This window comes from Ovis aries, chromosome 10 (genome assembly GCF_016772045.2).
Source record: "Ovis aries strain OAR_USU_Benz2616 breed Rambouillet chromosome 10, ARS-UI_Ramb_v3.0, whole genome shotgun sequence".
In the NCBI taxonomy this organism is placed as follows: Eukaryota; Metazoa; Chordata; class Mammalia; order Artiodactyla; family Bovidae; genus Ovis; species Ovis aries.
In genome coordinates this window covers 86222995-86244978 of record NC_056063.1, presented here as the reverse complement: position 1 = coordinate 86244978, position 21984 = coordinate 86222995, and the positions used below count along the sequence as shown (strand labels likewise).

General features: G+C 64.4%; 2 protein-coding genes and 1 long non-coding RNA gene across 17 annotated transcripts in view; 2 read left to right on the top strand and 1 right to left on the bottom strand.

Annotated features, from left to right (window-relative positions):
• RASA3 (RAS p21 protein activator 3) overlaps window positions 1–4547 on the top strand; it is a 101136-nt gene extending 96589 nt beyond the window's left edge. For 10 of the 11 annotated variants that reach the window (XM_042255112.1, XM_060394247.1, XM_042255111.1 and 7 more), the window contains 2 exons: window positions 2028–2211; window positions 3137–4547. In XM_042255112.1, the coding sequence (XP_042111046.1) occupies window positions 2028–2211; window positions 3137–3212 (260 nt within the window). In that variant the 3' untranslated portion in view covers window positions 3213–4547. Of the gene's footprint in view, window positions 1–586; window positions 1122–2027; window positions 2212–3136 lie in introns of those variants that run through there. The other variant, XM_042255113.1, reaches the window with a different exon arrangement.
• Window positions 4548–5857: 1310 nt separating this feature from the next.
• On the top strand, window positions 5858–18061 carry C10H13orf46 (chromosome 10 C13orf46 homolog). 2 transcript variants are annotated; one of them, XM_012184974.4, is made up of 8 exons: window positions 5858–6066; window positions 10790–10841; window positions 11303–11447; window positions 11532–11579; window positions 12538–12585; window positions 13671–13738; window positions 16036–16112; window positions 16256–18061. In XM_012184974.4, exons 1-8 carry the CDS (start codon window positions 5886–5888, stop codon window positions 16270–16272), a joined length of 636 nt encoding a protein of 211 aa, XP_012040364.2. In that variant the 5' UTR covers window positions 5858–5885; the 3' UTR covers window positions 16273–18061. The 2 variants fall into 2 exon arrangements, with proteins under 2 accessions (XP_012040364.2, XP_042111042.1); XM_042255108.2 differs by lacking the exons at window positions 5858–6066; window positions 10790–10841; window positions 11303–11447; window positions 11532–11579 and having other exon boundaries at window positions 11715–12585; window positions 16036–16084.
• Window positions 18062–21583: 3522 nt separating this feature from the next.
• Window positions 21584–21984, bottom strand: part of LOC114116649 (uncharacterized) — a 54610-nt gene continuing 54209 nt past the window's right edge. For all 4 annotated transcript variants that reach the window (XR_009595174.1, XR_003590528.3, XR_009595176.1 and 1 more), the window contains one exon: window positions 21584–21860. This is a non-coding gene — a long non-coding RNA (uncharacterized LOC114116649). The remainder of the gene's footprint in view (window positions 21861–21984) is intronic.

Below are 21984 nucleotides of genomic sequence, written 5' to 3'. Positions count from 1 at the left end.
TGTCACCTGGCAGAGTCCACCTCGCCGCCCTCTGGGCCTCAGGATGTGGCTGGCCCGCCGGCAGGTCTGCCTGTTGGCCTGTCCCGCGTCTGCCCTGTGCTTCTCGCTCCTGGAGCTGTTTCATGAAGCCGTGCCCGCCACCGGCAGGCCTCAGTGCACAGCCCAGCACTGCCAGGCTCGGTTTTGGGAGCCTGTTGAAGAGGAGCGGGGGAGCTCCCCGGCCTCCAGATGCTCAGGGTCTGTTTTCGGTCCAGTCACGAGTCTTGTGTGTGACACTGGGCTCAGAATTAAGACCTGCTCCCCAGCCTAGTCTTGGGGCCTCCTTGCAGCCTCTCCCCACGCCCTCCCATCACCCTGCCCGCCCCCCCATCACCCTGGCCGCGCCCCCGTCGCCCTGGGGCAGCACAATGTTGCTGCTGCTCAGGCACTCAGTCAGGTCCAACTCTGGGCAGCCCTATGGACTGCAGCCTGCCAGGACCCTCTGTCAGTGGGATTCTCTAGGCAAGAGTACTGGACTAGGCTGCCATGCCCTCCTCCAGGGAGTCCTCCTGACCCAGGGGTCGAACCTGGGTCTTCTGCATTGCAGGCAGGTTCTTTATCACTGAGCCGCCGGGGGAGCCCCGATGCACAGACTAATTCAGAGCCATGGGGGTGTCCCTTGTGAGACCAGCGGGCAAGTCACCCACCGTGCAGCGCCGACTTCCACCTCCAGGAACCGACCCCACCGATTAGGCTGCTCCGAGGGCTGCATAAAGTCACCTTGTGGGGCGGTTCATGTAGCCCCCATCCTAAGGCGGCCTGGGCCTCCCTGCCTGTGTCCTGTGCCCACCCCCGTCCATCTCCCCCGTGTGGCCCTTCCATGACTCCCATCCTGCTCTCAGCAGCCCCATCCCCCAGCAGGGCTCACTGAGGCTCGGCGCTGCAGCGACTCGCTCAAGGCCGAGCAGCTGGCCCCGCAGGGCCTTGGGGAGGAGATGCAGGCCCAGCGGGCGCAGGCGCGCAGCCGCTGTGTCCCCCTGACGGGGCCCCCAGGCCCCTGCTTCTCTCTCCCTTACGCGGGGAGCCCTCATCCTCGTCACACCATGCTCCCTTTCCCCTCGAAATTTCAAATCTTCTCAGTTTCTCTTTGCACAGACTCGTGGTTTTTCAGTAAGAATGAGGAGATTCCTTCTGAGTTAGTAAAGGCAGCGAAGCTTCCTGTGACAGTGGTGATGACGGTGGTGGTGACGGAGGTGATGGGGTGGTGCTGACGACGAGGGTTACGATGGCCAAGTCAGTGGTGGTGGTGATGGTGGTGATGGTGATGAGGCGGTGATGGTGATATCAAGGGTGGTGATGGGGGTGGTGATGGTGAGAATGTTGGTGATGGAGGTGATGGGGAGGTGCTGACGATGAGGGTTATGAGGTGATATCAGTGGTGATGATGATGGTGGTGGTGATGCTCTGCTTCACAGACCAGGGTGAGGGACCTGATGCTGGGCCACCTGGGCCAGGCGCCAGGAGCACAGGGCTTGCCTCAGGGGTCTGGGGTCAGATGGGGTCCTGGAGGCCATAGTGTGGTCTGCAGCAACAGCGAGGTGGTCTCCGGAGCAGCTGCCTGCTGAGCAGGTGAGGCAGTGTGTGCTAGAAAGCTGCCGGTACAGTCTGGCCAGCAGAAGGCTTTCCTGACCCCGTGCGCACCCCTTGCAGGGCACCCCGTGCGCACCCCTTGCAGGGCACCCCGTGAAAGTGGATGGTCCCAGCGCCCCTTCTCAGGTGGGGTTTCCCTGAGCACAGCTCCCCAGGCTGACTGACCCTGCCTGACCCAGGCTCTAGGAGGGTCTGGGGCCTGGTGCTCAGCGTCGGACCCCCAGGCTGAGGTGCTCGGCGGCTTCCAGCCTCGCAGGCGTCTCTGCAGTCCAGGGGCGGCTCACTCTTAGTGGCTCTGTTTTGTGCGCATTTGCACGAGCGGTTGGTCCTTCCTGGTGTGCTCCCGGGCGGCCTGTCTGGGCCCCCGACGCTGACCTCAGCCCTCCCTGGCGCTGCAGAGGCCTGCGGAAGCCGATCCGTGTATGACGGGCCGGAGCAGGAGGAGTACTCCACCTTCATCATCGACGACCCCCAGGAGACCTACAAGACGCTGAAGCAGGTGATCGCCGGGGTCGGGGCCCTGGAGCAGGAGCATGCCCAGTACAAAAGGGACAAGTTCAGGAGGACCAAGTATGGAAGCCAGTGAGTATGGGGCCTCGGCGGCGCAGGAAGCTGGGGGGGCTGCCTCGCACCCCCTTCCTGCCTCCTTCAGAGCACATCCCTCTGGACTGTGTCCTGGAACAGCGCCTTCCACCCCTACCCCCAGACCCTCAGACCCCCAGACTCCCTGCCTCCAGGGAGGCATCCCAGCCTCTCTCCAGGCTGGCCGTGGACCCCACCTGGGAGGGACGGATGGCAGAGACGCAGACAGACCCAGCCGCCTGGCTCCACGCCCCTGGCTGCAGGCATCTCAACCAAGGGCCCCTGTCCTCCTGCTCTGAGCATGGGGCGGTGAGAGTCCTGGAGCAGCTGGAGCGCACAGACCCATGCAGAGCTCGCCCAGCACACACCTGGCGCGGGCCCTCCCCCTGTCCCTGCTCCCCCTTCCTTCCAGGGAGCGCGTGGGTTTGGTTTGGGAAGGGAAGGGAGCCCCTGGAAGAGATCCCAACTCTGGCCAGGCTGCAAGGGTGCCCAGCATCTCCAGGGATGCCAACTGTGTCTGCTCCCAGCTCCACAGACACTCACATCACCTTCCAGACCCTCTAACACCCTCTGTCAGAGCCCATGTAAGCCGTGTGAAGATGCTGCCTTTTCCTAAACGTGGCAGACCGCCTTGTTGGAAACAGCCGTGACTCACAGCTGTGCCAGCATCCATAGCCAACGGGGCGTGGCACCATGGTGCCTGCTCCTGAGCTCACGATCTGCACACGCCTGCACGACGAGCCTCACCTGCTGGGTCGGGGCTCGTGGCGGGCACTTCCCTGGGTGGCTTCGGGCTGCCTTCCCTTCCTGGCCTGCCTTTTTCGTGCGTGTTACAAGGGCTGTGCTTCACAAGCCAAGGTAGGAGTGAGCAGTGAGAGCGAGCCGAGCGAGCCCGCGCTCACGCTCCTGTCCTCGCACTCTGTAGGGAGCACCCCATTGGAGACAAGAGCTTCCAGAGCTACATCAGGCAACAGTCTGAGACCCCTGCCCATTCCATGTGAAGTCTCTGCACACGCTCTCCCAGGATGGCAGCCTGAGCTGGGGGAGGAAGAGCCCCTGCTGGGGGAGGAGAGAACCAGACCAGAGGGCAGCTCCTCGGACGTCCGGCTCCCGAGCTCCTGAGGCTCCTGTGCCGCCTGCGGGCAGCCATGCGCTTGGTTGTGCCGGTGGCAGATGAGCGGGCCTCCCGGAACACGGTGCTGCACCACCACAGCCTGTAAGGCACGCGCCCACGTCACACGCACATTTGTCTCCGCGGCACGAAGGCTCTGCTTCACCGGAGCGGGCACGTCCTGAGCATCCCTCTCCTGTGAGCCTGCCCTCCAGGCGGCCGCCGGTACAAGGCCTCCGGTTTCAGCCTTGACGTTGGTGCCACCCCTGGCCGGAGGGTCAGAGCCACACGGAGATCCCGGCTGGAGGATGGCCTGGATCTTCCGGGGCAGGGGTCCTCTTGCAGAGATTTCCTCGAGGTCCAAGCCTTCATCCCCTCTGTGCTGCTGAAACGCGTCCGCCCGGCTGCCACGTCAAGAAGGCTGTGTTGTTTGCTGTCGGTGGGGCTTAAAGTGGAGCGCCACCTGGTGGGCGTCTGGGGAAGTTTGTAAAAATGGAACTGTGTGCCATCTTCAAGCTGTTTTTCTTAATGTTTTTAAAGAACCATTTTAAATTAGCTCTTTGATATAAAGTGTTAATAACCTGGAACATCCAAGCCTCTACCACTCAAGGGAGGTGCCACCTTAGGACAGAAAAGGGCATGGGCGTGTCTCATGGGTGACAGGGCCTCAACACAAGGCCTCCGGTTTCAGCCTTGGCGTTGGTCACCCCTGGTCGGAGGGTCAGAGCCACACGGAGATCCCGGCTTGAGGGCGGCCTCGGTCTTTGGGGGCAGGGGCCTCTTGCAGGGATTTGGTGACAAAGGGCGACTGAAAAGGGAATGGGCGTGTCTCACGTCAGCAAGTCGAGTCCCCAAGAGAAAAGGGAGGGAGACCACTGGGCCCGCGCTGGGCAGCCTCGGGAGCAGACGCCGGGCCCAGGCAGAGCTGCTGACTCTGACGCCCTGAGGTCAGCCAGGCTGAGCCTGAATTTGGAAAGCCCCATTCGGACCCCTAGGACCCGGTACCCTGTGCCGTCTGTCACTGGAGATCCAGATAGCAGATAGAAATGTTACCAGCTGTCACAAATGGTGAAAGAAAATGTCGCAAAAAAGAGACGCATCACACAACTGTCAGGCTGCTCCAAACTGCAATTTTTAACATGAATTTGTAACAGTGTTTCTAAGATACTAATGATGTGCGATGTATTTTACTGGCTAATTAAAACAGACCTTTTATTCCTTCTGAGACTGACTTGGTTTCCCAGGAGCACCCACCGACGATACGCACCTGTGGAGACGGGGGTGGGTGGTGGAGCGGGGCAGGAAAGGGGTCTGATGACAGGTGATGGCAGGTGAGGCTCCCCTGATGACCAGTGGGGGCCTCACGATGACAGGTGGGATCCTTCTCATGACGGGTGAGGCGCCTCTGAGGACGGAGGAGGCCCCCTGAGGACAGGTGAGGTTTTTCTGATGACAGGTGAGGCTCCCCGAGGACAGGTGGGGTCCCTTGAGGACAGGCGAGGCCCCCTTGAGGACAGGACAGGCGGGGTTGGCTGGGGGGTCCCAGGCCTCCTGTGAGCTACGGTGTTGTGAGACGTTTAGGGATGGGTGTGGGAATGGGGACCAGTCAGTGTGGCCTCATTCTGAACACTGACAGCACACAGCGCCGTCAGCCAGGTGCTCAAGGAACCTCTGCTGGGACCTGTCCCCATGGTCCCAGAGGAGAAGAAACGTCTGTACTGAATAGATCATCAGAGCCTTTCTGTCAGGCTGTGTTATAGGCTGACTATGCCCCGCACGACGTGAAGCCCTGACCCCCGGGACCTCATAGAGTGACTGCATTTGAGATGGGCCTTCAGAGAGGAGACGAAGGCTACCTGAGGTCCCTCGGGGGCCCTGGTCCAGTCTGACTGGTGTCCTTTTAAGAAGAGGCCATTAAGACCGAGACACACACAGGGGCGACCCCGTGAGGACGTGGTGAGGAGACGGCATCCACACTCAAGGAAAGAGGCCTCCAGAGAGCAGCCCACCCTGCGCCTGCACTGCTGACCCCGGGCTCCAGACCCACAGCGTCTGCTGTGGACACTGCCCAAGCCCCGCTTACAGACACGCCAGCAAAAGGCCCCACTTAAAAGGCAGGGAAATGTTTCGTCAGTGCGGTTCTGAGGGGCCTGTCCCCAGGTGGCCCCTGCCCCCTCGACGGCACATTTGAGCGAATCTCCCCTCGTCTGGCGTGGGGAGGATGCAGGAGGCCACCAGGGCCCAGACCGCCCCCTGAGTCCTTCATCCCTGCGAAGAGCCAAAGGGCTCACTGAAGGCTCCACAGGCACGGCGCCAGGGGCCCCGGAGCCGCGTGCCGGCCCCGACCACGCTCTGCTGCGGCCGGGGGCCCGGGGAGGCCGCTTGGAGCTGCACCTGGGGCCGGGCACCCGCTGGCCTCTGTGCCTGCGGTGATGTCACAGGGGCCACCTAGCAACAGGGCCGGCGCCTGTGGGCAGCTCCCTGCCGGGCAGAAGCCATGTGCTCCGGCTGAGGGCCCCTCGGGAGCGCCGCCCCACTCTGCCGTGACCGGAAGGCGGGGAGGATGGACAAGGACGGCACGGCCACCCACCGAAGGCACCGGCCTGGCCCCGGCGCCCCTCCCTTGGGCGTGGGCCCTGCACACCTCAAGGCGGCCAGCGAGGTGCAGCGGAGCCGAAGTGTGGGCGGCCTGCTCCAGAAGGGGGACCCGCCAAGCTGCATCAAGAGGCTGTGCAAGGAGCCAGGTGGGGGCAGGCGGCTCACCCCGAGCTAACTCGGGCCCCAAATCCCTGCACGTGGGGCCGAGGGGCCCATCCTGGGGGCCGGGGGCCGTGGGGGCCCATCCTAAGGACCCGGGGGCTGTGGGGCCCATCCTAAGGGCCCGGGGGCCGCGGGGACCATCCTGGGGGCTGGGGGGCTGTGGGGGCCATCCTAAGGGCCTGGGGGCTGTGGGGCCCATCCTGAGGGCCTGGGGGCTGTGGGGGCCCATCCTGGGGGCCGGGGGCCTCGGGGGCCCATCCTGGGGGCCGGGGGCCTCGGGGGCCCATCCTAAGGGCCTGGGGGCCGCGGGGGCCCATCCTGAGGGCCTGGGGGCTGCGGGGGCCCATCCTGGGGGCCGGGGGCCTCGGGGGCCCATCCTGGGGGCCTGGGGGCCTCGGGGGCCCATCCTGGGGGCCAGGGGCCGTGGGGCCCATCCTGGGGGCCGGGGGCTTCGGGGCCCATCCTGGGGCCCGGGGGCTGCGGGGGCCCATCCTAAGGGCCCGGGGGCCTCAGGGGCCATCCTGGGGGCCGGGGGCCGAGGGGGCCCATCCTAAGGGCCCGGGGGCCGCGGGGGCCCATCCTGGGGGCTGGCCCAGGGCTTCGGGGGGCCTGCTGTAAGCTCTGGTGAGGGCAGGAGAAAGGGGTGACAGAGACCTGGGCCTGTGGGAACCCCTCTGGCTCTTGAGGTGGCGCGAAAGTGTCTTGGGTTCATAGTGAGGCCCCAGGGCGAGCCTCGATTCCGCTGTGGAAAGCAGGGGCCTCACGGGGCAGCGGGAACCCGTGGGGCTGGAGCCGCCCACCACACACGGCGTGGCGTTTGCACACTGCGCTGTCTGTGTTTCCCACTCCAGCGGGCTTCTAACCCACAAGTGGGCAGCAGTGTGCCCAAGGTGGGCACGAGTGCTCAAGACACGCTGGTGCTGAGGGTCAGCACCAGGCAGCGCACTGGCTCGAGGGTCAGCCACCCCGGGGCCCAGGCCCTGAGCTGGTGGGGAGAAGGGCGGGTTGCCACTCATCGGCCGGGCTCCCAGGTCATGGTTCTCCTAAGAAGGCCATGCCAGCAAGCACCCTTTGCCAAGACTGTCATTCAGGCCAAGGAAAAGAAACAGTGAGCAGGAATGCGATTTGCTTGTCAAGCCCTAGGAGTGCCTGTAAGAGGTCGTGGTGTATGAATACTTGTTTTCCCAGCTGAAAAATCCAAAGCTGTATCGGAGGAGGAGGTCACAGCACAGAGACCACTCTGTCTCCCCCACCTCCCACCATTAACATCCGAGCACATGTCAGGCTCTCAGGAGGGCTGTGTCCCCGAAAGGAAACCAACCCATAACCTGCTCAGAAACACTTTAGGTGGCCGTGGCGTCTCCCCAGTGACGCTGGCCTCAGACCTTCCCGTCCAGCACCATGGAGTTTCCTGAGGCTGGACGGCCGGGAGCACCGAGCTGAGCCTCGTCTTGCCCTGTGCCCACCCGCCCCGAGGCCCCAGGCCCAGGAGGCCCCGGGCAGCACAGAGGGGCTGGAACACAGAGCGGGCCTCGCTGTCCACGTGGTCAAATGGAACAAGACGTGGCCGCCTGAGGGAGCACTAGAGACCCTCCTGGCCTTGATGCTCGCACACAGGGATCACAAGGGAGGAGGCTGGTGCTGCCTGGCCTGTGGCTGTTGAGACCACGAGGTCGCAGACAGGGGGCCGCGGACACACCAGCCCGGAGGCGCAGGAGCCGCTGGAAGCCTCGGAGCCCTAATCAGCCCCTGCCCCCGACAGCCCTCCTGCAGGGCGTGTCCAGGAGGAGGAGGGCCGTTCCGAGGGTGGGCTCTGGGCCTCGGGCTGCTCCGCGTGGTGGGACCTGCTGAGATCCACGGGCCGGAGTAGGCTCTCCTGCTGTGGAGGGAGTGAGTGGCACCCTGCCTGCAAGGCAGTGTTGGTGAGGTTGTGCAGAGAGTTCTGCGATGTCAGCCCCCCGTCACCTGGCCTGCCCACCCTCCGCACTCATCCCAGACCTACAGGGGCATCTCAGTCTCGGACAGTGACCTGTGAGTGGTGTGAGGGTCGCTTAGAGCCCAGCTGAAAGGAGGCAGCAAAGGGGGTGCTCTACCTCCAGGCCGACCCCTGACCCCCTGCACCCCCTCCTGAGGCTGCTCGCTGGGCCCAGGGAAGCAGCCCTCCGTCTCCCTGGAGATCACTGCAGACCCTGCAGACATGCCCAGAACCCGGGTGAGTGCAGGGTCGTCCTCAGAAGGCAGACGGGGGACCCACCAGCACGAGAGTCTCCCTTTCTGACGACGGTGCGCTGGAGGAAAAGGCAGCTGCGGCAGAGCGGAGAAGAGCCAGCTCTTCCTGCTGACGCTTCCCCCCGTCAGTCCACACAGGAGGAGGGAGCAGGGAGAGCACGCGGCCAGCCCACGCACAGACACGTGCGCACACACTCACACACATAGGGTTCAGGCGCTAGCACACACGCTGCACACTCGCATACACAGGGACACATGTGCCAACACACACGTGCACATGCTCGCACACCCATAGACATGCACTAGAACGTGCTCACACACAGGCACACGCGGCAGCTCACACACCTGCAAACTTGTGCTCACACAGACACGTGCACCAGTACACAGGCACACACACAGGCACACGCGGCAGCTCACACACGTGCAAACGTGCACACACAGACATGTGCCCCAGTATACATGCTCACACACAGGCACACGCGGCAGCTCACACACCTGCAAACTTGTGCTCACACAGACATGTGCCCCAGTATACATGCTCACACACAGGCACACGTGGCAGCTCACACACCTGCAAACTTGTGCTCACACAGACACGTGCACCAGTATACATGCTCACACAGGCACACGCGGCAGCTCACACACGTGCAAACTTGCACACACAGACATGTGCACCAGCACACAGGCACACACACTGACACATGTGCCAGCACACACGTGCAAACTTGTGCTCACACAGACACGTGCACCAGTACACAGGCACACACACAGGCACACGTGCCAGCACACACACCTGCAAACTTGTGCACACACGGACACGTGCACCAGTATACATGCTCACACAGGCACACGCGGCAGCTCACACACGTGCAAACTTGCACACACAGACACGTGCACCAGCACACAGGCACACACACTGACACACGTGCCAGCACACACGTGCAAACTTGTGCACACATGGACACGTGCACCAGTATACATGCTCACACAGGCACACGTGGCAGCTCACACACGTGCAAACTTGTGCTCACACAGACACGTGCACCAGCACGCGGGCACACACGTGCACATGCAGGCTCAGGGCTGCTAAAGATTTTCCAGAAGTCACCTTGGAGCACTGCCTGCGAACAGCGGCTCCTGACCCCCTGGGCCCTTCCTGCTGAGAGCGGTCAAGCTCTGAAATGTGCTCTGAAGGCCCACTGCGGCTGAGCCCTTGGCCTTCAGGACTTTGTCTGTGGGTGCACAGGGCCTGCCTGGGGACAGCACAGCGCAGGTCAGCAGGGGCCCCGGAGCCCGTGCGGGTGCTGGAAATGGAGGAGGACGCCCAGCACCCAGTTCTCACCTGCAGGGAACCCAGCCTGAGGCGAGGGAATGACCCAGCCCAGGGCGCCTGGCAGAAAACTCCCTCCGCGGAAGGCCACTTAACCCCAGGCAGGGGGCCCAGGTCCCCCTGAAGGATGGCACTGGAGGATGTCAGGAGCCGGGGACACAGGCTCGGGGCCAGGGGAAGGACAGAGAATGAAGAGGCACAGCTGGCAGGGCACCCACAGGGGGCTGGCCCTGACCGCCTCCCTGGTGGTGCCCCCAGGCCCGAGGCCTGCGAGCTGAGAAGACCCTGAGTGGCTAGCTGATCTGGCCAGCAGATTCTGTAGGAAACCCTCCAGGACCGTGGCCGCCAGAGGCGTCCTGCCAGGCATCCTGCCGAAAGCGTTCTTTAAAGCTGGGGGCCTCCCGAGGCTGCGCCGGCTGCAGGGCCAGGGCCCAGGGTGTGTGTGGGGGGCTGGGGGTGGGAACCAGGCCACTGGGGGGGTTCTGGAGCAGCCAAGGGGCACCTCAGGCTCAAAGGGGCTGCAAGGTTGTGGGGCTGGAGTGTGGAAGCTTGGGGCCCTTCCGAGGGTCCTCTGGGGCCCCAGGGCCTGTGGGAACCCCACTGTGACCTCCGAGCTCTGGAGCGAGTAGCCTGCATCTCACCAGGAAGCCACGGCCTCCCACTCAGAACTCAGGACTCATGCTGCCAGCCCCACGAGGCCCTGAGACGCGGCCCCCCTGCTCCCCGTGTGTGAGGCGCCGTGCTCTGTTCACGGAGAGACCCCCCCCCCAGTCAAAAACCTGCCCCTGAAGCGCCTCGGGGCCACTGCGGCTCAGATGCCACCTCCAGAGGGGTGGCGCGGCCCACTGGCTGCAGGCCGAGCGTCCCCTGTCCCCACTCCGCTGCCTCCAGGAGAACACAGCAACACCATAGGCCCCCCTAAGTTCCACTGAGGGGACGAGGCCCCACGGGGACCCCCTCGGCCCAGCTACAATCCCTCAGGGCCCCTCACTAGCCTGCAAAATACTGATGGGGACATCAGGGCTGGTGGCCTCCTGGGCGAGGATGCCGGGGGACTTGGATGCACACAGGGGCAGCAGACCTGGGCTCCCCACGGGTGCCCATCAGCATCCTTGCAGGCTGACCACAGCTCTGCTGCCCCTCCTCAGAGTCCGAAGACCCGGGGAAGGACGTCAGGAGCGAAGCAGAAGATGCCAGCTGGTGAGCAGCCTTGGCACAGCGGAGGCAGCGGTGCAGACGCTTGCGGGGACGTGGGAGGCAGGGCGGGAGTGAGGCCTGAAGGCCCTGATGGAGGGTGACAGGGTCCAGGGAGGCTCAGAGGGGCTGGTCACCCCGCAAACAGCAGCGCAGCTTGGCTTGGCCCAGCACCTTGGCCCTGGAACCTGTCTCTGCAGTCCTTCCCCAGGATCTCAGGAAGAAAGCTTGCTGCCCGGGAGGCTGCTGGGGCCCTGGGCAACCCTCGTGCTGGGCAGGTCTGGGTCGGAATGGGCCCCTCGGAGCCATGCGTCCCTCATGCCTCTGCACCTCCTCTCCCCCTGGGCCTGCCTTGCCCACCGCCCCCGGCCCTCTGCCGATGCAGGGGCACCGCACGGGCTCCCAGGGTCAGGGTTAGGGTTAGGGTTAGCATGAAGCCGTCTCCCAACTCTCTCCACGCCCTGCAGCCAGGCCAGCCTGGAGGACAAGCAGGACGGGGGCCAGGATGCCTGTGGGCAGGCGCCGGAGGACGCGAAGGTGGAGGAGGCCAGCACCCGCTGTGAGCAGCCAGCTGGAGGGGAGGACGGGGACGAGTGCACCCCGGAGGACAAGGTGGGCCGGGCCCCCGGCCTGGGCGGCCACCCCCTGGCTCAGCCCTGCCCCGTTTACCCAGTCTGTCCCGCCGCCTCCTTACAGGAACAGGAGCCTGAGTCCCTCAAGCTAGACGACCTTCTGGAGAAAGAGGCAAGAGAGTCTCGCTTCAGTGGCGGATTAGGCGGGAAGGCTGCAGGGCGCGGTTCTGCTGTGGACGCCGGTCGGTCCCCCGCCGGAGCTGGGCTTGTGGGCTGGACCAGCCCCTAGCTCCCTCGGCACCGGGCCTGTGTCTGCCCAGGGGTGCCTTAACCCCAGCTCCCAAAGCAGCGCTGTGCTCAGGGGGCCAGGCAGCAGGGGTCCTGACTGAGGCTCCCTCAGCTCAGCTGTGACGGGGAGGCCCAGCCCGGCCAGCAGCCTGGGGCACAGCCCTCCCTGGACACCGCCCGCCCCCAGGAGGGGCCTTCCTTCTCCCATGCTCACGGGGGTGGAGAGGAGCTGGGTGGTCATGCCAGGGTTTACAACGGAGGCCCTGGGCCTATGTCCGGGGGTTCTGGGGTTCCCTCCACTCCCAGGAACACTTCTCCCGGTGTCGACCCAGGCACTCCCACAGGAAGCTCTTTCGGGGCTGAGCCTGAGACGCGGGGCGGCCCCCACACAGCCCCCAGGCCCCCGGCCCTGTGTGCGGCTGCGCACCAGGCGGAGGGGCGCCTGCAGCGGGGCCCGGGGGCACATGTGGGCCTGCAGCGGGGCCCGCGGGCGCATGTGGGCCTGCAGCAGCTGCCCAGATCTCGGCGCGCCTGCTCACCCAGGCTCTGGTTCTCAGCAGGTAAAGATGGGGGCCCCTCTGGGTCCTCAGGGGCCCCGATACAAGGTGCCCGAGGGTGTGGGGGAGGCCAGACCTCCCCACCCTCTGCCAGGGCTGCCGTGGAGGCCTCGCCAGCCCCATTGCCAACAGCTCCCACCACGCATAGCCAAGAACGGAGACCCCGGGGCGACGAATGCCCAGACCTGAGCACCGCGGGACTCGAGCCCACGCCCCTCCCAGGAAGCTGCACTCCCCCGGCTCAGCCACGCCCGTCATCCACGAGTCTCTGATTTCCCTCCACAGAAACCATCTGTGTTTGTGGAGATTGACCTGGGAGACCGTGCTGAGGAGGTAAGTGCCAGAGCTGAGCAAGCCCGGCCACCCACAGGAAGCGGCGTGCTCAGGGCCCACAGCAGTCCCGGGACCCCACCCAAGCAGGGTGTGCTGGCTGCTGAGGAGAGACGGGACCCGGGCTCTGAGGACTGGCCTAGGGACCAGAGGGCGCCTGGTCTCTTTCTCAGTCCCTCACGCCAACTCACACGCATTCCTGCACCACCAGAGACCCCAGGGCCTGGGTCAACACTCGAGGTGCCCGGGGGCCTCAAGAACCTCTTGTGGGATTGTGCTGGGGTGGTGAGTGGGTCCAAGCCAGGAGCTGGAAGACTTAGTCTCCACACGCAGGGAAGGCTCACACAAGTCACCATGCCTTTCCATGCCTCAGTTTTATCATCTGCAAAATGGGACTCTCAATACCGCAGCCCAGCGTTGTTCTGTCATGCCCTCAGAACACTGCCTGGCGCCCGGAGAGCCCCAGCATCAGGTACTACCCTCACCACCGCCGCCATCGTCCCTGTCTCCACCATCATCAAACTACCACCCCACTCACTGTCTCCATCAGCGTCAGCATCGCCGTCACCACCCTCAACACCACCACCATTGCAGCACCACTCTCTGTAAACAGAAGTGGTTGACCCAGTGGTCAACCTTGACTGGCCTTTCCAACACAAATATTCTCTGTTTCTGTTGTAGTGAGTAGCCGCCTCTTTGGACGCTCTCTCTAATTCTCTCTTGGCAAAAGTAAGCCCCTGCCTCGGGGGCTGCTCCCTTCCAGGCGGTACTTCCTAGCTCTTTGCCCTCAGAACAGGATGCATGCTGAAGAGAGTTGGTTGCTGACTCATCCCAAGGTTACCGAGGGGACAGGGTTCAAGGACTCAAGAAGGTTCAGCCAGCGCAGAGCTGGACTGAGGGACCAGGCCTTCTGACTTGCATTCCAGGGTCAAGGGCATGGCTCCTTGGTCTGGGTCCCCTAGTCAGAAACCCCCGCCTGACGGAGCCCCGCCACATGGGAGGATGCTCGGGGCCGTCTCCACATCCCGTCTTGTTCTCGGCGGGCCCAGCAGGTCCAGCCTCGGTCCCTAATGCCTCCCGCCCCACAGGTGGTCACGTGCATCACGAAAGAAGAGAAGCGGTCCCAGAAGGACATGGGGGATGTGTCGGAGGACGAGTGAGTGAGGCGTCCACTCAGGGGAGCCTGGGGGGCAGGGGGTGTTTGTGCCAACGCCTCCACCCTCCGGGGTGGAGATCGTGAGGCTCTGAAGCCAGCAGGAGGTGCGACATGCGCCCAAGGGCTGTGGGTCAGTGGCACTTTAAATGATACAGAGAAGAAAACAGCAGCTCATCCGCTCTTCATCTGAATTGACCGAATTAATATCTTGGCTGATTTGCTTGCACAGTTTTAAAAAGAAGAATTTCTCTGTTCACTTTGTAAACTGATAGTCATTTAAAATAAATGAAGCCACATGAAGTGGCACAGCAGAGAGGGAAGGTTTAAAATACCCACGTGCCACCAACTGGAAGCAGTGGGGGCGTCTGGGAGCCTGGGCCCTGAGGGGCCGGGAGCAGAGGCTGGAGCATGGGTGAGCTGCGGGCAGGGGACCCTCCGGCCACGCTCCTGCGCCTCCAGACGCGCTTGGCCGCAGTGTCCCGGCCCTTTGCGACTTGGAGGTGGCTGTCACTGCCTCTCCCCGGGTTGGGTTCCGGGGGGACAGTGTCCCTGTGAGGAAGTGTCACCCCCAAGCCTGTGCTGATCTCTGTTCACACGGCCAGGCACACAGCTTCTACCAGGGTGTCAGGACTGCCTGGCACAGCCTCGGAGCTAGGCTTGCTGGGAAAGTCTTATGCTAGCATCTGCTTTTCTCGTCATTTCTTACTGGACACGGTGATGGACTGGGTCAAAGCCTGGCAGCTCCTTTTCTGCCCCAGGCCAGGCAGGCTCAGGCCCACCTCTCAGCCTCTGGGTCTGGCTCCCACACTCTGCTCAGCTGCCCCAGAGAACCTGTGGAGGGGCCAGGCCTAGGAACCAGGCCTCGGCGGCTGGCAACTCCTTGGCGAACAGGACAGAGTCTGCTCGTGGTGGGGGGGGGGGGTGCCTAGATGCGTGCCAGGGAGGCGGGGTCACCTGCCTGCTCACCTGCAGCCTCAGTCCGTTCAGTCGGCCCCCTCAGGCACTGAGGCGCCTGTCAGGGGCCCGTTGGGACACTGGCCCAGAGCCAAGGAGGTCCCTGTGAAGAGGAGCCGTCTGACCCCAGAGAGAGCCTTGGTTGGGAGTGGAACCCCCAGAGTCCCCCCAACAGGAATAGGCACAGGCCGCAGTCCTCTGCAAACACTGACTGGGCTGGGGTGGGCACTGTCCACCTGCGACGCCTCTTCACGGCTGGGCTGTGGGTGGACGGGGCGTCACGCTCAGCGGGCCTTCAAGGCCTCTCTGGTTCAAGGGGCTCCTGTTGCGATGGAGAAGCCGAGGCAAGAGAGGGGAGGGCCCCAGAGGGGCCTGGGAGCCGTCTCTGGCTGGCGAGCTTATGCACACTGAGCTGGTGGGAGGGGGTAGGGTGCCTCTCACCCCTTCCCTTGGCCTCCAGGTCCAGGACCAGGACCCACGCTGAGCTGGTGGGAGGGGTGGGGTGCCTCTCGCCCCTTCCCTTGGCCTCCAGGTCCAGGACCAGGACCCATGCTGAGCTGGTGGGAGGGGTGGGGTGCCTCTCGCCCCTTCCCTTGGCCTCCAGGTCCAGGACCAGGACCCACACTCACGCTGAGCTGGTGGGAGGGTGGGGTGCCTCTCACCTTCCCTTGGCCTCCAGGTCCAGGACCAGGACCCATGCTGAGCTGGTGGGAGGGGTGGGGTGCCTCTCGCCCCTTCCCTTGGCCTCCAGGTCCAGGACCAGGACCCACACTCACGCTGAGCTGGTGGGAGGGGTGGGGTGCCTCTCACCCCTTCCCTTGGCCTCCAGGTCCAGGACCAGGACCCACGCTGAGCTGGTGGGAGGGGTGGGGTGCCTCTCGCCCCTTCCCTTGGCCTCCAGGTCCAGGACCAGGACCCATGCTGAGCTGGTGGGAGGGTGGGGTGCCTCTCACCCCTTCCCTTGGCCTCCAGGTCCAGGACCAGGACCCACACTCACGCTGAGCTGGTGGGAGGTGGGGTGCCTCTCACCCCTTCCTTGGCCTCCAGGTCCAGGACCAGGACCCACGCTGAGCTGGTGGGAGGGTGGGGTGCCTCTCGCCCCTTCCCTTGGCCTCCAGGTCCAGGACCAGGACCCACACTCACGCTGAGCTGGTGGGAGGGTGGGGTGCCTCTCACCCCTTCCCTTGGCCTCCAGGTCCAGGACCAGGACCCACGCTGAGCTGGTGGGAGGGTGGGGTGCCTCTCACCCCTTCCCTTGGCCTCCAGGTCCAGGACCAGGACCCACACTCACGCTGAGCTGGTGGGAGGGTGGCGTGCCTCTCACCCCTTCCCTTGGCCTCCAGGTCCAGGACCAGCTGGGTGTGCTGCATCCCGTACTCCACCAGAAAGAAGGTGAAGCAGAGTGGGCAGCCTGGAGAAGGTGATTCAGGCTCGGGGAGGGAGCAGGCTGAGGGAGGGGCAGAGCATGGCGTGGGGCGGGCGGAGGGCAGGCTGCCTCCCGGGTCCTACCCCAGACGTGCCCCTCTGGCCAGTAACTGGGCCTCCACTTGGCTCCTGGGCCAGCTGCCAGGGAGGGGTGAGGACGCAGACAGCTGTCCTGAGACACCGGAGGAGCCTGCTTCAGAGGCGCCATGACCGCTCCAACAGGATGCTCCGCCCCTGGGAAGCGATGAGGCCATCTTCCAAACACGCAATAAAAAGTGAACGAAAGGGGTTGCACCTCTCCAGGGCCCCACCCCTTCTTGCCACAGACCTTGTCCCAGAAAATGTACATCAGGGAAGGCAGGCAGCTCAGGGCCTCATCTCCCAGGTCACGGGGTCACACCTCCCCTCCCGGGTCACGGGGTCATGCAGTACCTCACTTAGCCCCAGACCCCCAGGGGCCTGGCCCCAACCACAGCTGCCACCAGGGCACTGAGGGGCGTGGGCATTGGTCCCCAAAGAACCAGGGGCGGGCATTCCTACAGCTGGACTGGGAGCCCTGAGGACCCCACGGGGGAGAGGCAGCCACAGGGAGACGCTGCCTACGGCGGGGGAGGCAGGGCCTGAAGGGGAGCCCCCCAGGGGGACCCCGCGAGGCCTGTGGCTCTTTTGTCCGGGTAACCAGCTGGGGCTTGGCAGCCCGCCTCCGGCCACGTGTCTGGCTCAGCCCGAGACGGAGGACACAGCATTACAGCGCCTCCTGAGGACAGCCCACGGCCTCCACCAGTAGGCACAGCCTCCCAAGCAAGTGTCCCCTCGTCCTTGCCCCTGAGTGACAGCTCCCTGTCCTGGCACCCAGCCACCAAGATGGCCACTGAGAGAAGCTTCCGGAGAATCGGCCAGAGGAGGCCACAGGCCAGGAGTGTGACTGGTCCCAGGCCGGTAACTTCCCTGTCCGTCCCTGGCCACCACAGGCAGCTGGCCTTGTTCAGAGCCACGGAAGGGCCCCGTGCAGGGCAGCCCTCACCTCCCGGGTCAGCCGGGGTGCCTGCAGGGAGCCAGTCGGGGCGGCTCGTGAGAACCAGCAGACGGTGGGGGGTGGGAGTGGTGGAGCCCACAGGCCAGGCTCTAGAAAGGCAGGTGGACGCGGCCTGAGAGCCTTCGACCTGGCCCCCCAGGCCCGCTGAGGCCACAGAGAGACCCCTACCTGGGGAGCTGGGCCACAGCCGGCAGAGACAACACCGTGACCTGGACCTGCAGGGTACGAAAAGCTGACAGCCTCGCCGAGGGCGAGCCCTAAGGTCACTGCTGGCGGCGAGATCGCTCACCCCCGAGCAGGAGGGAGGCTGAGCACCGACCCTTGCCGCCCCGCGGGCTGTGGAGCTGTCTGTCCATCTCAGTGCTTGGAGGCCGGCCCTTGCGGACTGCAGGCGGGAGGGGGGCATTTACCCCCAGTAGGACCCCATTCCTCAGGGCCCCCAACTTAGCCTGCGAGGCTGGCCCCCCGGCCTGACCCAGCTCCCTCCCCAGCCCCCGCAGGCCCATAGCTGCTCAGACCAGTGAATTCGAGGCCGCAGGGCCCCCAGGACAGGCCCAGCCCAGTGGCTCTGGTGGACACAGCCTCCCCACCCCAAGGCCTGTCCCTGCTGCCAGCCTGTTCCTCTCAGCATTGTTAGTCTCCCCTGAATCGCACGTGCACTTTCATTGTGGGCTACGTGGGAACTGGCAGAAAGCGTGTAACCTGTCCCCTTGAGACCTTCATACCACCACTGGCAGGATTTCTGTTTCTGCTTCAAATATGTAGAGACAGCTGTCTATGGAGATAGGTAAACACAGCTTTTCTACAAAACTGACACCACATTGCACTAGTCTTGGGGGTGTTTTATTTTCTTGTTTTGTTTTATTTACGATGTTTCCTTTTATCCTCATAAACACTTGCCCACCATCGACGTGTGTTGGCTGAAAGCCTGCCTTGCGCCAGGTGATACTCCGGGGAAACATGGTGGTTGAACAAACCCTGACCTCTCAAGCCTCCAGTCTGGGGGGAGACAAGCGTGGACGCCCAGCGCGTCCTGACTTACTGCTTGTTGCCCAACAGACATCGCCTCCCTTCTTGGGGGAGACAAGCATGGACGCCCAGCGCGTCCTGACTTACTGCTTGTTGCCCAACAGACATCGCCTCCCTTCTTGGGGGAGACAAGCATGGACGCCCAGCGCGTCCTGACTTTCTGCTCGTTGCCCAGTAGACATCAGCTGCATCCCCTGGGAAGCGGTGCTTCTGGGCTGCCCCGCCCGGAGCAGCCACCTGCCGCCAGGCTGACAGATTAGGAGGAAACGCGGGTGGTGGGCTGGGCGGGGAAGGGGCCTGGGGAAGGCGGGCTGAGGGCGGCGCTCGTGGCCACAGCGGCGGGCCCTCAAGGGCGGGGCTTGCCCTGCACCCCGCCGCCCGCCCTGCAGGGACTGGCATCCTTCCCGTCCACACTGCGGGCCCAGTTATTCCCCCTGCTTTTGCAGCAGGAAGGCGGGGTGGCGGGTGGCGGTGAGGGGTCACTAGCAGGGCAGCCCGCACCCAGGCAGCTGCCCTCGGGGGCCACGGTGCCCGAGCGTCGGCTGGTCTCTTCCTGCAGCTCCAAGGAAACGGATGAGCAAGGGCCGAGTCCGCGGCCTTCTCTGCGCTCCCGCCGGGAGGCTGGAGCGCCCCCTGGTGGCGGGCCGGCCCTCCGGCCTCCCGCTGACGTCCAGCCGGAGCCACCAGGAGGCGGCGGCCTGACATCTCCTCACCCTACAGACCGCACTCTCCTCTGCTCACTAACAAGCATCCAGAAGGAGGCTGTGCTGGTGGCGAGCGGCGGGCGGACGGAGGGGCCTGACCCAGGCCTGTGCGGAGCAGCCCTGCTCTGGCCTCCAGGGCGCAGAGGTCAAGGGTCCTGGATCCCGGCCCTGCCTGTGCCGTGACCTCGAGTCCTGGGAGGATGGACAGACAGACCTGCCCTCTGTCTAGAGTCCTGCGCACCTCCAGGGGTGGACGACACTTGGCCCGTGTGAAACCCAGGCCCCAAAGAGAGGCTCCCCGTGATCTTCTGACGCACTTCACGTGACATGATAAAATGCAGAGCTCACGCACAGGGCGCCGCGCTTAGAGCCCCGTGCCCAGTGTCACCATACCCCATGTCCCCAGGTGCCCCCAGGTGCCCCCATACCCCATGTGCCCAGTGCCCCCTTGATGTCCCCAGGCGCCCCCGCATCCCCAGTGTCCCCACGGTGCCCCCGGTGCCCTGAGCCTGGGGCCATAGCTCCAGACACCCTGCTGTCCAGGCGGGAGGGACGAGCATGGTGCTGAGGAAGGCCAGCCTGGCCGCAGTGGGGTGCTACTGAGGCCTTGGGAGGTGAGGGGCTCACCAGGGCCAACAGGCCCCTGGGGCGACCCTCAGAGGTGGTGGGGAACAGCAGCCCAGGCCACGCGAGGGCAAGAACCCCTTCCATCTGTGAGTTGTCCTTCCCCGAGCACAGCCCCAGGACTCCACCAAGGCCTCACCTGGAGCACCCCAAGCCCGGCCCAGGGCTGATGCCACTTTCTGGGGCATCCCGGGTCCCAGGGCCTGACATGGGTTCCTGGACAGGGCAGGACAGCGGTCAGTGCTGGCAGTCAGAATCGTAGGCCAGGGAGTGGGCCAGGAAAATGCGAAGCGTCCCCGCCTGCCCCTCCCCAGGCAGAAAGCAGGGCAAGCGCCAAGGGGCTGTCCAGGGCAGGGGAAGACAGACCCAAGACCCCCAGGGCAACAGCACCACCTATCTGCCCATCTGCCTGACCAGGGGCTGCTCCTCTCAGCCACAAACTCCCTCCATGGGCCTGAGACGCAGGAGCCAGAGCCTCGTTTGTGGGCCGGGGTCCTGGGCCCACAGGTGCAGGGTGCTGGGGCAGAGAGCTGCGGCCTCCAGCTTCTCCGGGCCCGGCCCCTGCTGGCTGCTCCCAGGCCCTCCCTGGCTACAGGCAGCTGCCCTCGCCTCAGTCCTCACCCTCGCACGTCCTGGACTCCATGCACTTCGGAGAGCCGACAGGGCCCTCAGACCTGGGCCCCTGCTTCTCGAGGAGCCTGGCGATCACGTGGGTTAGGAGGAAGACTCTGGCTTCTTCAGTGACCAGCACTGCCCGCCACCCCGGTGCTGCACTGCTGGGCCCCACCCCAGCCCGTGCGCGAGCCCTGCTCGGGGTCCACGGCCGCCGGCGCCTGCCCTAGAAGCAGGCCTGCCTCCCAGTTCTCCCGGAATGAAAGGGTCTCACCCAGACCCTCCTCCAAGCGTGGAGCTCTGACCTCATTTCCTGGGGCTTCTGGGGATGTGCGCCCCAGTCAGCGTCCACTGGCCTGGGGACCTCCAGCCTGGTCTGTGCCCCCCAAACCAGGGACTTCCCTGGCCTGGAACACCAGCCCTGGCTCCTCCGTTTTCATCGCAATAGGTGAGGGTCCTGCCGGGGCAGCTCTGGCATCACCCGGGCCACTGAGTGGCAGGCAGGGAGGGGCACTGGATGTCGGTCTGACAAGTCCCAGGACAGCCTGCAGCGCAGCTGCTGACACACGCGGTCTGACAGGACAGGGCAGGACGAAGCAGGGCAGCTCAGACGCCGCGGCCCCTGCAGGGGCGCTCACTTAACCTGGAGCGGACTCAGCTGACTACCTGACCCCACTAATAAGCTAACCCACCTTACTTCTCAGTCCAGCTGACCGCCTACCCAGCTGACCACGCTCGATACCTACTACCTAGCCCTTCTAACTACTCAACCCAGCTGACTACCGATCCAGCTCACCAGCTGCCCAGCTGACCATCTGCCCAGTCCCTCTAGACCAGTGGCTGGCTCCCTGGGGGAGGGTTCTGCTTGTCACAGGGACAGTCCTTGGGCAGCCCCCAGCATGCTCAGACACCCACCCCCACCTCGCACCCCGCCCCGTGGAGAACAAGCTGGCTGCACTGTGGACATGAAGACAGAGCCGTGGAGCCTCACTGACGCTGAGGCGACTCCAGAGAGGCGTGCAAGGCTCTGCGTGCCTACGGACGTCTGTCCTCCTGCCCCGTGACCCTCCGCAGCTGGAGCGGGCGCACGCAGGCGCCCTGCTCTTTCCCTCTCTCCCTGTCACTTGTGAGGGAACGTTTCCTGAAAGCAGCGCTGCTCTCGTCCCTGTTGGTTTGTTTACACAAGCGGCTGTTTCCACCGGCCCGGCTCGCACACACGTGTCACTCTGGGTAACAATACGCCAGCCTGAGTCTGTGGCTGCTGGCAGCACTCCCAGGGTGTGCCCTGCGTCTGCTACAAGCTCTAACTTTCCTAATTAATTAAATTGGGGAACATTTCCTGGCTTTCTGGCCCCACAAGATATTCCAGGCTCAGCTTGTGTTTTCCCTGACCCAGTCAGGAGTGGGACAGGTTGGGGGCACCCATTGAAAAATGAGAGCTCACAGGGGAGATTCCAGGCGTCACTGAGAAAGCTACAAAGGTGTTCTATAGGAACATTGATATCACGGTCGAGAGTAAGGGCACCCTCTCCCCAGGGAGGAGCCGGGGGCCTCCAGGCCAGCCAGCAGAGCAGCTGCGCGTCCAGGTGGGGGACACCATTGTGACCCCAAGGAAGGAAGGAAGGGCAGGCAAGCTTCCAGGGGCCTGAGGCTCCAGCTCAGTCTTCCCCTCACACGGGGAGTAGATGGGCAGCAGGCCCTGTATCCCAAGTCTGCCGAGTCCTCGGCTCATGGGTGCCTGGGAGAGTCCAGAACATACAGTCACTTGCCTGGAAGGCGGCCCTCCCCCTAGAGCCTGAAAACACTCTTCCTGAGAAGCTCGGGCCGGCCTCCCGTACCTGGCCTCCCATGCCTGGCCTCCT

Coding starts and splice junctions, on each gene's coding strand:
- C10H13orf46 (XM_012184974.4), top strand. CDS start 5,886: ATGGACAAGGACGGCACGGCCACCCACCGAAGGCACCGGCCTGGCCCC. Junction 6,067..10,789: donor GAGGCTGTGCAAGGAGCCAG/GTGGGGGCAGGC, acceptor GCCCCTCCTCAG/AGTCCGAAGACCCGGGGAAG. Junction 12,586..13,670: donor TGGGAGACCGTGCTGAGGAG/GTAAGTGCCAGA, acceptor CCCGCCCCACAG/GTGGTCACGTGCATCACGAA.